The sequence below is a fragment of the Balaenoptera physalus genome (genome assembly GCF_965194825.1).
Source record: "Balaenoptera physalus genome assembly, chromosome: 3".
Taxonomy (NCBI): domain Eukaryota; kingdom Metazoa; phylum Chordata; class Mammalia; order Artiodactyla; family Balaenopteridae; genus Balaenoptera; species Balaenoptera physalus.
In genome coordinates, this window is record NC_138890.1 from 5405631 (window position 1) to 5417438 (window position 11808).

Sequence of the window (11808 nt, forward strand, 5' to 3'; positions counted from 1 at the left end):
CTAAAGACTAACCATACTTAAAACAATCAAGATGACGCTGGTCAGACCACTGATGACCAATTTCAAGATGACTGTGAGAGCTGACTGCATGGAGCTCCCTCCCTCCGCCTATAAAAGCTCTTGCCCACTGACTGCCATTGGGAGGGAGTTGGCCTTTGGACAAGTGTCCGCCCTCCCCTCACCCCCCAGTTGCCAGCATCCAAAATAAAGCAAATTTTCCTTTCCACCAACCTTGCCTCTTTATTGGCTTTTGAGCAGCGAGCAGCCGGACCCCCACTTTCAGTTACACTGTTGGTTCTGTTTCTCTGGAGAACCCTGATACGCTATATACGTATTCCTTAATTTTACTTTATTTTTCTCATGGCTCGTGTGTACTTTCTGAAGTTTATATAATGGTTATGATGACTCATATAATTATAAAATAAGATAGGTTAACACGGATGGACCTTGAGGGCATCATGTTAAGTGAAATAAGCCAGACAGAGAAAGACGCATAGTGTATGATCTAACTTATACGTGGATGATAAAAAAGCTGGACTCACAGAAACAGAGAGTAGAATGGTGGTTCCCAGGGGCGGGGGGTGAGGGAAATGGGGGGATGGTGGTCAAAGGGTACAAACTCCCAGTGATAAGCTGAATAAGTTCTGAGGATCTAACGTACAGCATGGTGGTTACAGCTAATAATACCGTATCACATACTTGAAAGCTGCTAAGAGAGTAGATCTTAAATGGTCTCACCACAAAAAAAGAAATGGTAACTGTGTGCCCTGATGGAGATGTTAGCTAACGCTACTGCGGTAATGCTTTTGCAATATGCAAGTGTAGCACACCGACACATTGTACCCCTTAAATTTACACAATGTTATACATCAGTTACATCTCAGTAAAGCTGGGGGGAAATGAAAAATGATTAAGGCAAATAAGTTAAAGTCACATATATGCTGACTAGAGGGTGGAAGGCTTTTCCTTGGTCAGCCTGGGTCTCTTGGCCCCACGATGTGAGCTGACCCACCTTCGGGCATGGTCCTGGCACTGACATATGCAGCCACACTGCACCTCTCCTCGGGGGAATCTTGGTTGCAAGCCTGCAGCTCAATGCGATAGCCAGTAAAGTGACGCAGGCCAGAGATGACCAGAGACTCCTTGTTCACCACTTTCTCGAATGGTCTGTGCTCCTCTGAGCTCGTAGGTGCGCTGGTTGAGGACGTATTGGGGAATCCCGGAATGGTGGGCACGGCCGCTGTCACATTCCCCACATCACCAAGGGCCCTGCGTTTCCTCGATGGCCTGTCAACGACAATAGAACACACACGGTCAGGCAATCACCATCTTTTAAAAAATGCTGCCGGAGAGTAAAAGGCTTAAAACCAAAGACTGCGGTGCAGTGAGATTCCAGGGGGAGTGTGGATTACAATGTTAATTTCCAGGAATTACAACCCAGAGCAGTTTTCAAGATGCCCTCATAGGCATCATGTCAGGCAGGTGCACCCCAAGAGGGGAGTGGGGGGGGGGAGGGCTCCAGGACCATCGATAGGAGACACACCAATATTCCCCTCCACATGCTTGATTTCAGATTATCATTTTGCAGGTTAATAGCCCAGCCAGGGTCAGTGTTAAAAATAAGATGCCAAAAGCGTGTAAGAGTCTAGCTTTTCAGGAAGCCCTGCCAAATGGTCCAAGCTATTTGACAACATCACCAGTTTAATCAGGAGAAATGCTTCTTCTGATCCTATGACCCTTTAGGACACCTGCATAATCTAAGTGATTATACTTCAATTCTTGGTAAAAGAATCTTATCACTCAGGTTGCTAACGGTAACTCAAAAAATGTCTATGCGATTGGCACATTTTCCCCCTTAAAAAGATATATGAAGAAAAATGTTAATAGCCTAAAAAATATATAAATCCCAAAAAAAGGTATAAAGAAAATTTGAATTTACTCATTATTCTGCTGCCCACTGTGTCCTTTAGGCAATTATTTTTATTATGTATGGGTATGATGGGGATCAAGCTAGTTTTATAATCCACTTTGCTCACTTGTATTAGAAGCATTCTCAAATATTTTCCTGAAAACATAATGTTTGAAGTAGGACAGAATTTACATTTTTTCTTTTTCAATGTAAAGGTTTTCCCTCCTTGTTATGAAAGTACCACATGCTCATTGCAGAAAACCTGGAAAACTGTAGAACATTCCATTTAATACGTGAGCCATAATTTAGTCATCCTCTTATTTTTTAATGTAAGCACATTCTTAATTTTTTGTTATTATAAATATTAATTTGATCATCATCTGATTGTCTTATTAGTTCCTAGAAGTAGATTCTGAGAAGAGCAATCACTAGGTTATGCCTCTTTACACGTATGGCTAAACTTCTATCCTCCAGACCCTTTGTATTGACTGTGGTCTCACCAGTAACGCATGAAACTACACATCAGGATAATCTCAGCAACGTTGAGGGTTAAAAGGAGTTTTTGTTTTGTTTTGATTTTTCTTTTTCAGATTTTCAACCTGAGGAAAGAAATTTTTTAAGCATTACTCTACTGCTTTATTTGCACGTCTGTGTACTGCTGAGTGTAAAGTCTTTTGTCCTTCATTGATTCTTTTGTGTTTCACTAAGGATTTGTCCACCCTTTGTCCATCCTTTCTATGAAGTTCTAGGGCCTTCCTCTTTCCTATTCCTGAGCTGTTCATTCACAAAGGACATTAATCCTTTATCGATTCACCCTGGTTTGCTGTGTGCCAGTGAGTTTTCTTGAAATGATTTGAAACAATCTTTCACATTTATCTATGTAAGTTTATATCTCAGCAATTTAAATAATTTTTTTTCCTTTACAGGTAATTTTAGATGGGATTACTAAGGTTTTAGGGCAATCATGAAAGGGACCTTTCCCCTGATTTATGTTTTAATTGTTGCTAGTATATCTACTGCATTTTTGTTTCTTTCTATTGTACCTACTTTCCCAAACTCTCATTCTAAGAGTTTCAGGGTTGATTTTCTTAGGTTTTCAAGGAACATACTTGAAAAAGGGTCAGCAAACTTTTCCCATACGTGCTAGAGAGTAAATATTTAGGGTTTTGTGGGACATGGGATTTTTGTCACAACTATTCAACTTCCGATGGCTTTCAAGCCATGGCAGCTTGAAAACAGCCACTGACACAATGTAAACAAATGGGCGTGGCTACGTTCGGATAAAACTCATTGACAAAAACAGGTAGTCTGCCTACCCTTGCACTAGAATACCTGAAAATATCAATGATTTTATTTCCCACAATCCATTCCTTACAATTCTAATTTCTGTATGACTGCATTGGCTAGATACCCAGAGAAATGTTCCTTAGTAATGATGAGATTGGCTTCCTTCCAAAGCTAACAGGAATAGTTTTAAGAAAGATGTTAGCTCGGCTGTTGGTTTCATCCAGGTAATATTTATCTTGTTGCAGAAGTTATCTATTCCTAGTTTTATAAAAGGCCCCTTCCCCTCCCTTTCTCTAAATTAGTAATTTTTAATAAATGTTATTGAATGAGATTATTGTGATTTTCCTCACTGGACCTCTTAATGAATTCGATTCTATTAGCAGAATGCCTGATCTTGAACCATCCTTGCACTGTGAGATAAATGATATTGCCAGCACAGTGTTTTATTTAGGACATGTGGATCTAAAATCCCATATTAGCTGGTCCTGGGTTTTCTTTCAACATAGCATCTTTGTCAGGTTCTGCTAAGGGGTTCTACGTTAGTTTTATCAAATGAACTGGGAAGACTTTCCATAGATTTCTATGCTCTGGAAAAGTTTCTGTATTACAGAAAATAGTTGCTCTTTGAGAGTGTGAAAGAACTCAACTATAAAACTCTCCAAGCCTGGGGCCTTGTTTTTTTTTTTTTTTGAAGAAATTAATTGACACTTTTTTTTTTAGTCTTTTCCCAAGGTTATTAGGATATCTTTCTGCTTCTTCTTGAATTAGCTTGGACAAGTTAAAATTTCTCACCTCTCTGAAAGTTTCAAATCTAATAGCTCATGATTATCCATAGACTTCAACATAGTAAAATCTTTGTCAGATTTCAGTTTTACATCACCTTCTTCTAGTTATTTGTGGGTATCTCCCTTTGATTACATTTACCACAAGTTAAGCTATATTGATTTTCCCCTCCCTTCCTAATACATTATATCTTACATTTTAAAGCTTTTTCTTAATTTACCATTTAAGTCTACTAATTTGCAACAAAGTCCAGCTTTGGCAATATTCTACAAGTGAAGGTATGTGATGTTCACGTCTCCGTTATTTTCCAAATGGTTTTTAATGAAAGTTTCCATTTCGACTTTCACCCAACAGAAGTCTAAGTGATCCACTTTTAATCACCAGGAAGTAGAGTTTTCTGTTCAATCTTTTGAAGTTTACCTTTAGTTTTTTTCGCGCCGTAGTCAGAAATCAAACCCTACTTCGGGAGTACTCGCTAAGATTTTCTTTGTGGTCTTTTTGTGTGAAAAGACCAATGACATTCTTGAATGGAAACCAAAGCTATTAAACCAAAGATGCACGCATATTAGCAAGGTTCAGAACATTTCTGTACAAGCACAGATGGGCCTTCCAAATATGACAGAGACACTGGTGCCTCGTGAATAACCGCTGAGAAGTTGATATCTGAACAAAGGGAAACATAAATGGTCTCAAACAGACTAAATATGCATACACCCGAAGGATTATACCCAAAAAGACCACGTGGTCATGAAAGACACCCCCATGACAAAGCATCAACTGACTTCTCTCTCTCCCTACATACACAGCACTTTATTATCCCACAGTCTCACATTAGACCAGTGGTTCTCAACTAGGAGAGACTCTGCTCATGGTCCTACCACCAAGGGGACATTTGGCCTGTCTGGAGACAGTTTTGGTTGTCACTATTTGGGGTACGGTGTGACACTGGCTTCAAAGCGGTAGAGACCGAGGATACTGCTCATTCTACAATACACGGGGCAGTCCCCACAGCTGAGAATGATCTGGCCCCAAATGGCAAAAGGTCTGACATTGATAAACTCTCATCTGGATCAAGACTTCAAATTTCTAGACCTTTCTTTACTACAGATTATATTCCTAATGACCACTAGGGGGCAGATCGGGCCCGCACACGGCCTAAAAATAAATAAATAAACCCTCTGCTGGAAGAATAAAGTCCCTCCGCATGGCCCCTACCCTGCCTTTCCAGTCTCTCCTGTTCTTCCCAAGAGTCCAGGATTCTTTCCACCGACTTGCCTTTGCCCAAGTTCTCTCTGCCTGTACTCTCCTCCAGGACACGCCCCCCCGCTTAATTCTTTTTCTTTTTCTTTTCTTTTCTTTCTTTTTTCTTTTTTTTTTTAATATTGAAGCATAGTTGATTCTTTAAGACACACGTCAAAGGCGAGCATCCTTGACTATCCTCAGTGGAATTGAGGGACTCAGCACACCTGTCATCCCGCACTTGTCACCCCCAATAAAAATGTTCCGCTCCCAGATCAGCCTTCCCCACTACCTGCCGCTAAGCGGTTTCGACTCTGGGTGCCGGGCACTGGTCTGCACGCGCGGTAGGCTAGCTAAATAAATGTGTAGTTAGTAAATGCACGGAGGAAAAAATGGGCGGCACCTAGGAGGTGCCCAGAAAGTACGCCCTCGATTCTATGTTTTAGTAAGAGTGTGTTAGTTAGGATTTCCCCCCCCCCCCACATTCACGCCCAGATCCCATTTCAGGGTGAAGGAACTTAACGTGTGAATTTGTGAAGCGCCTGGTCGCGGCACAGCAGCCCCTGGGGTCTCAAAGGGGCACAACATGCTTCCTGACCCGCTGGCCCACTGGCCCCGCGCCGTGCAGCCCCCGCGGGCCACGCCTACGTCCCACAGGTGAGTCGTACCTAGTGTCCTTGGCAACAGGGCCTGAAGAGGATTTTCTGTGAAAACAAAACCAGCCGCTTTGAGGACAGCCCTGGACCATGGACCACTTGTTCCCATCACTTGAACCACACCTTCCCCGGCAGATGCGGAGAACACAGCCAGGGGCTGGGGGTGGGGGGCAGGGGGGAAAGCAGAGAAAACAGCCCCCAGAGACCTGGTCATCTGGGGTTCCCATGGGATGTCCAACTTAACACCACTTTTAAACCTCACAACTGACCCAGCCATTATCCTAAAGTCTGGCAGCGTTTTAACAGGTAAAACAGTAACTTTCTCCAGGCCTGGGCTGTGCTATTTAGTGCTCTTTTGGACTCGGGGTCAGATAAGAATGCAAGAAAGAGAAACGAAGAAATGTTATATATTGATGGTTCTGGGGAAACCTCTACCAGGAGCATTGCTGGGCCTTTGAAGAGATGCATTTTAGAATCTTGTTTTATCCTGATGTAAATTTGGAGGGCGGGGGTGTGTCGATATACTTTGGAAATGGCCAATTGTATTGGACATTTCTGAGTAGCCTTCTGGTGAAGTCCGTGGCGGGAGGGGGAGGTCAAGAGTGGAGAGGGAGGGGCAGCTGAAAGCCCTCAGCACACATTTGATTAAAAACCTGGGCAGACTCATTCATAAGCAAAAAACAAACAAACAAACAAAACCACAGGCTTTGGACCCCTAAAAAGGAGATGGCAAGGGCTTCAGTGGGTTACTGTACAAATTCATGAACTCATAAGATGCAGTGCTACTGCCATCTAGTGGCCGGAGGCCAGAGATGCTGCTCAACATCTTACAACACACAGATGGTCCCACCCCAGAGAATGATCTGGCTCCAAATGTCAATAGCGCCAAGGTTGAGAATCCCCATATAACTCGTATAATCTCACAATCCTAAAAAACAGAATCTATTTTTCTCTCCACTCTTCAGATGAATAAACTGAAGGCACCGAGAGAGGTAAAATAACCTGTGACCCACAGAAATTTGCATTCTACCTAAGTGTCTCTGCTTGCAGGAAAGGTAAAGAAGTATGAAAAAACAGAATCATGTTTAAGGCAAACCCTCTCTGTAGATCAGATGTACATCAGCAAGCAAGCCCCTTCACTCACTAAAGGAAAAATATTTAAATAGGAGAAGCTCTGGAGTTTTTTAAGAGGTCATGGAAAGTTCTGGAAGGATAAGAAGGTTACACAGATTTTAAAAAGAGAATGCACTGAACTTGAGACTCAGCCACAAATCAAGCATGGGGCCGGGCAGGCACTTCTCGGTCATCTAATCTAATAATTGAATATATCGATTACTGATTATTATCTATAATCATCTATTAGATAATAATCAATTGTTGGTAATCTAATGGAGATCGTTTCAGAACTCAGAATGAGACCAGAGGCTGGGGTAAAGAGTTCATGAGACATCAGAAAGCAGTGTCTTGAGGGACTTCCCTGGTGGTCCAGTGGTAAAGAATCCGCTTTACAATGCAGGGGACACGGGTTCGATCCCTAGTCAGGGAACTAAGATCCCACATGCCGTGGCACAACTAAGCCCGTGCACCACCACTACGGAGCTCACGCGCCTCAACTAGAGAGCCCGCTTGCCACAAACTACAGAGCCCACGTGCTCTGGAACCCGTGCACCGTAACTGCAGAGCCCACACGCCCTGGAGCCTGGACGCTACAACTACAGAGAAGCCCGCATGCCTCAACAAAGATCCCATGTGCCGCAACTAAGACCCAACGCTGCCAGAAATAAATGAAAGAAAGAAAGCAAAGGTTGAGTTTTTTTAAAACACTCCCCCCCCCCACCCCGCTCTGCCTTTTTTGGCGATTATTCACTCTTCCTGGTACGGTACTTGCTGAAATCGCAAGATCTCTCCCTCCCTCCAGGGAAGTGGCTCAGCGCGGACTCCGCCCACCCTCTGCGTCTGCACTTCATCCTGTTCCCTAAATAAGGACCCCAGACCCCAAGCCAATGACAAGTGCTGACCTGGGGATGAAAACCACGTTGTGCAGGTAATCTTCGAACGTTTTCCGGAACGAGGACTCCTCCAGCTCCTTGAGGATCTGAGAGTCGGTCTTCGGGCAGGAACAGCATTCACCGGCAGAGTCTTCGTACTCACTCTGATTGTGCTTCTGGGACCCCTCAGACTCGAACGGTGGAGACCAGGTCCGGGAGGGCAGCTTCAACCCTGGAGAAAGCCAGAGCAGGGCTCAAGTTCCACCCCCCCTACACACATACATACACGCAGAGCAAAGGGGGCCTTCTCAGAGCGGTCGAGCACAGGGGACAGAGCTCGGGGCCAGGGTCTTGGTTCAAGTTCTACTGGGAAAAATAAGATCTCTCACTGGAGGGTTCTGACAACTGAGAAGGCGCCTGTGGATGTGCAGCAGGAAACTGTCAGACACCACAACCCCATAGGGCTGGATGCTGAAGGGGACCAGGCATGTCCCTGCCCTCACAGAACCTACATTCCAGTGGACGAGGTGCGTGGGGGTGGGAGGAATACACAATGAACTAATAAATACATATGCCATGGGTCCGGTGGTGGGGTGAAAGGACAGAGGGTGTCTCGGGGGGGGGAATGTCTCAGAGAAAGTGACCACTAAGCAGTCCCCAAGGAAGTAAAAGAATGAGCCATGCACATATCTTGGTGTAAAGCAATTCAGACAGCAAAGAGCGAGTGCAAAGGCCCTGAGGTAGGAATTGCCTTGGCATGTCAGAAGACGCCAAGGACCCAGTGTAGCTGGAAGGGGATAAGGGAGAGAATGATGGGAGGTGGCATTAGAAAAGGACTGGGGACCAAGTCACAGTTGAATGAATGAATCATCAATCAACCAGGTAACTATCAAGGGATAAGAGGGCAGAGCAGAACTCCAGTGGAATTCTAAGGGTCAGACTTACAGACCCACTGTTTATACTGAGCAACCAAACTTTGCAGCACAAATGAAAGAATCTACAATTCGTTCAGGAAAACGGAAGTCAGAGCAGAGCAGTGGTTCTCACCGGGGCAGGGGTGATTCAGCGCTGCACCCCACCCCCCTCTGCAGGACAACGGGCACGGTCTGGTGACATTTTGGTGTTCACCAGGGATGCCGCTCAACATCTTACCTGACACAAGACAGCCCCCACCTCAGAGAATTATCTGGCCCCAAATGTCAACAGTGATGGATGAAAGACATGAAAGGAAATTGGGGGAAGAACTTTTTCCAAGAAGCACAGAAAAGAGAATTTTTTAAAAAGGAAAAAAAGAACAACTTCTCAAGGTCATGGTCTTAAAAATACCACACTGTTTTTTTAAGTACCACAGCTGGTGTGTCTTGACCCCTGAGGTCCAGTCCTGGGGATGCCTGCTGCCTGTCACTTCTGGTACAGCCTGGAGGATGCAGGCTACTCCTTAAGGGCAAAAAGCATGCCCCTGATGCTGGGTGCCTACTCGTGTCTATTGAGCAAGGGAAATTCCATCTCTTCCTCTCCCTTTCAGTGGCTCTGCTAGACAATGAGTTCAAAGTATCTTCCTGTGAATGGTGAGTACCCACTCGGAAGCTTTGCAAAATCCTTAAAAAATACTTCTTCTTAACGTTTATTAATAGACATGGAATAACCTGTGTGGGTTAGCTGTTAGAGGGGCTACTGATGGCATTATGGATAAAAAAAAAAAAAAAAAAACTTCAGATTTCCTTAGTAAAAGGGGGGGTGGGTCCTGATTTTTTTCTGGGGAGGAAGGGACTTTTGATCAGGCATAGACATAGCTCCTGACACCTGTCACCCCTTCTGCATGACACTTGGTGCCCCATGGATTTTCTGTGACTATAAAGTATAGTGAGGTATCTAGGACAGTCAAATGCATAGAGACAAAGTAGAAAGGCGGGCACCAGGGGATGGGGGAGGGGGTGGGGAGTCAGTGTTTAATGGGGACAGAGTTTGCAGTTTGGGAAAAGAGAAAGTTCTGGAGATGGATGCTGGGGATGGTTGCACAACAGTGTGAATGTATTTAATGCTGCTGAACTGTACACTTAAAAGTGGTTCATATGGTAAATTTTATGCTATATATATTTCACAATAAAAAGCCGTATAGTTGATAAGACTGTACTGTATAAATGAAATAAACGATTCAATATCAGAGGAGAAGCTAAAAGTTCTCACCAAAAAAAGAGATAAATATGTCAGGTGATAGATGTATTAATTAACTAGATGGGAAGAATCCTTTCAAAATGTGTATGTATATAAAATCATCACAATTTACACTTTAAATATCTTACCATTTACTTATCAAGTACACCTCAATAAAGCTGGGGAAAAAAAAAACACTCGTGATACTAAAGGAAGCTACTACTGGGCACGGTTAGTAAATTATTGATCTTGTGTGTGTTAGAAAGCTTATTAATTTGTGTGTGTATTTGGGTTTTTTAATTGTGGCAAAATATACACGACAAAAAAATTACCATCCTAATCATTTTTAAGTGTACAAGTCAGTGGCATTAAATACATTCACATTATTGTGCAACCATCCCCACCATCCCTTTCCAGAACTTTCTCCTCTTCCCCAACTGCAACTCTGTCCCCATTAAATACTCACTCCCCAATCCCTCCCCCCAGCCCCTGGCACCCACCATCCGGCTTCCTGTCTCTGTGGATTTGACTCCTCTAGGGACCTCCTAAGAGTTGAATCATACGATATCCATCCTTAGTAAGTTTATTTTTTAATTACATACACTTTGGCATCATTACAAATAAAACCATGTCAAATTGTCATATTGTAATGATAGATTCAGACTTCCAGAATAAAAGTTGTTGCTCTAAAAAAGAAAGACAGAAAGAAAGAAAAAGAAAAAGAAGAAGAAAACATTGCCTATCCTGATGCTGCTGGCAGTTTCGGTTACTCAAATGCAGGGCCAACAGGTCACAGCTGAGCCAATGACTTCGCTTGCTCGCAAGTTATATAAAGCATCCAAGGAGATAAATCACGTTTGCAACTCTCTGCTCAGGCGGGGGATGAGGTCACAGGCATACATATAGCACATGATCTTAGAGCTGGGACAGCTCCCAGAGATTATCTGGCCTCCTGCCCCTTCTCCCCAAAAGGAGGCAGCCAGTGACAAGCTCAGTGACTTGCCCAAAGCCCTACAGCAGGTCAGAGAAGACCTCTGGCTCCCGACCTCAGCCATATCTCATCAGCGGCCCCAAGGTCTGAGGATACCAGTAACTCAAAACATCTAAAGAAAAATAAATACAGACCAACCAATCAAAAACAACAAGACAACTAAAGGATAAATCAGGAGCTTGGGATGAACACACACACACTATTGTATACGAGACAGATAACCAACAAGGATCTACTGTATAGCACAGGGAACTGTACTCAGTATCCTGTGATAACCTATATGAGAAAAGAATCTGAAAAAGAATGAATCTAGGTATATGTATAACTTAATCCCTTTGCTGTACACCTGAAACTAACACAACATTGTAAATAAACTATACTCCAATAAAATTTTTAAAAAATAAAAATAGAAAAACAAAAGAGTCTAGGGATGGGGGGGCGGTGGAAATACTTTATATAGACTCAAACAAAACAAAACAACTAAAGAAAAAAAAAGACTTCTGTTTCTCCAGCTTGATGGGCTTTCTTAAAACCCACTTTTAAAATAATCTTAAACTAACTTATACACACTAGTTTGAGGCTTCAAATATTTTTCCCTTTTCCTGTAGATGGATGGAAGCCCATTAAGTAAATGAGATTAGAGACTGGAAAAAAATGTGTCATTACTATAAATTTTGAATGGAAAGCCCAGGAGGGAAGAGATAATCACTCTTTGCTTTCTCTGATCCTTACAACTTAAGGGTCTAAAATTAGGGGCGAAAATTCTTCCCTGACTTTGCCAATCACCGCTCCACACATCGG

At 43.2% G+C, this 11808-nt stretch overlaps 1 protein-coding gene across 3 annotated transcripts in view; it reads right to left on the minus strand.

The window, feature by feature from the left end:
* The window catches only part of INSR (insulin receptor), a 134873-nt gene that overhangs the window by 25281 nt on the left and 97784 nt on the right, over nt 1-11808 (minus strand). For 2 of the 3 annotated variants that reach the window (XM_082455397.1, XM_082455396.1), the window contains exons 10-12: nt 7893-8094; nt 5887-5922; nt 1013-1287 (exon numbers count right to left, since the gene is read on the minus strand). In XM_082455397.1, coding sequence (XP_082311523.1) covers nt 1013-1287; nt 5887-5922; nt 7893-8094 — 513 coding nt within the window. The remainder of the gene's footprint in view (nt 1-1012; nt 1288-5886; nt 5923-7892; nt 8095-11808) is intronic. The other variant, XM_082455398.1, reaches the window with a different exon arrangement.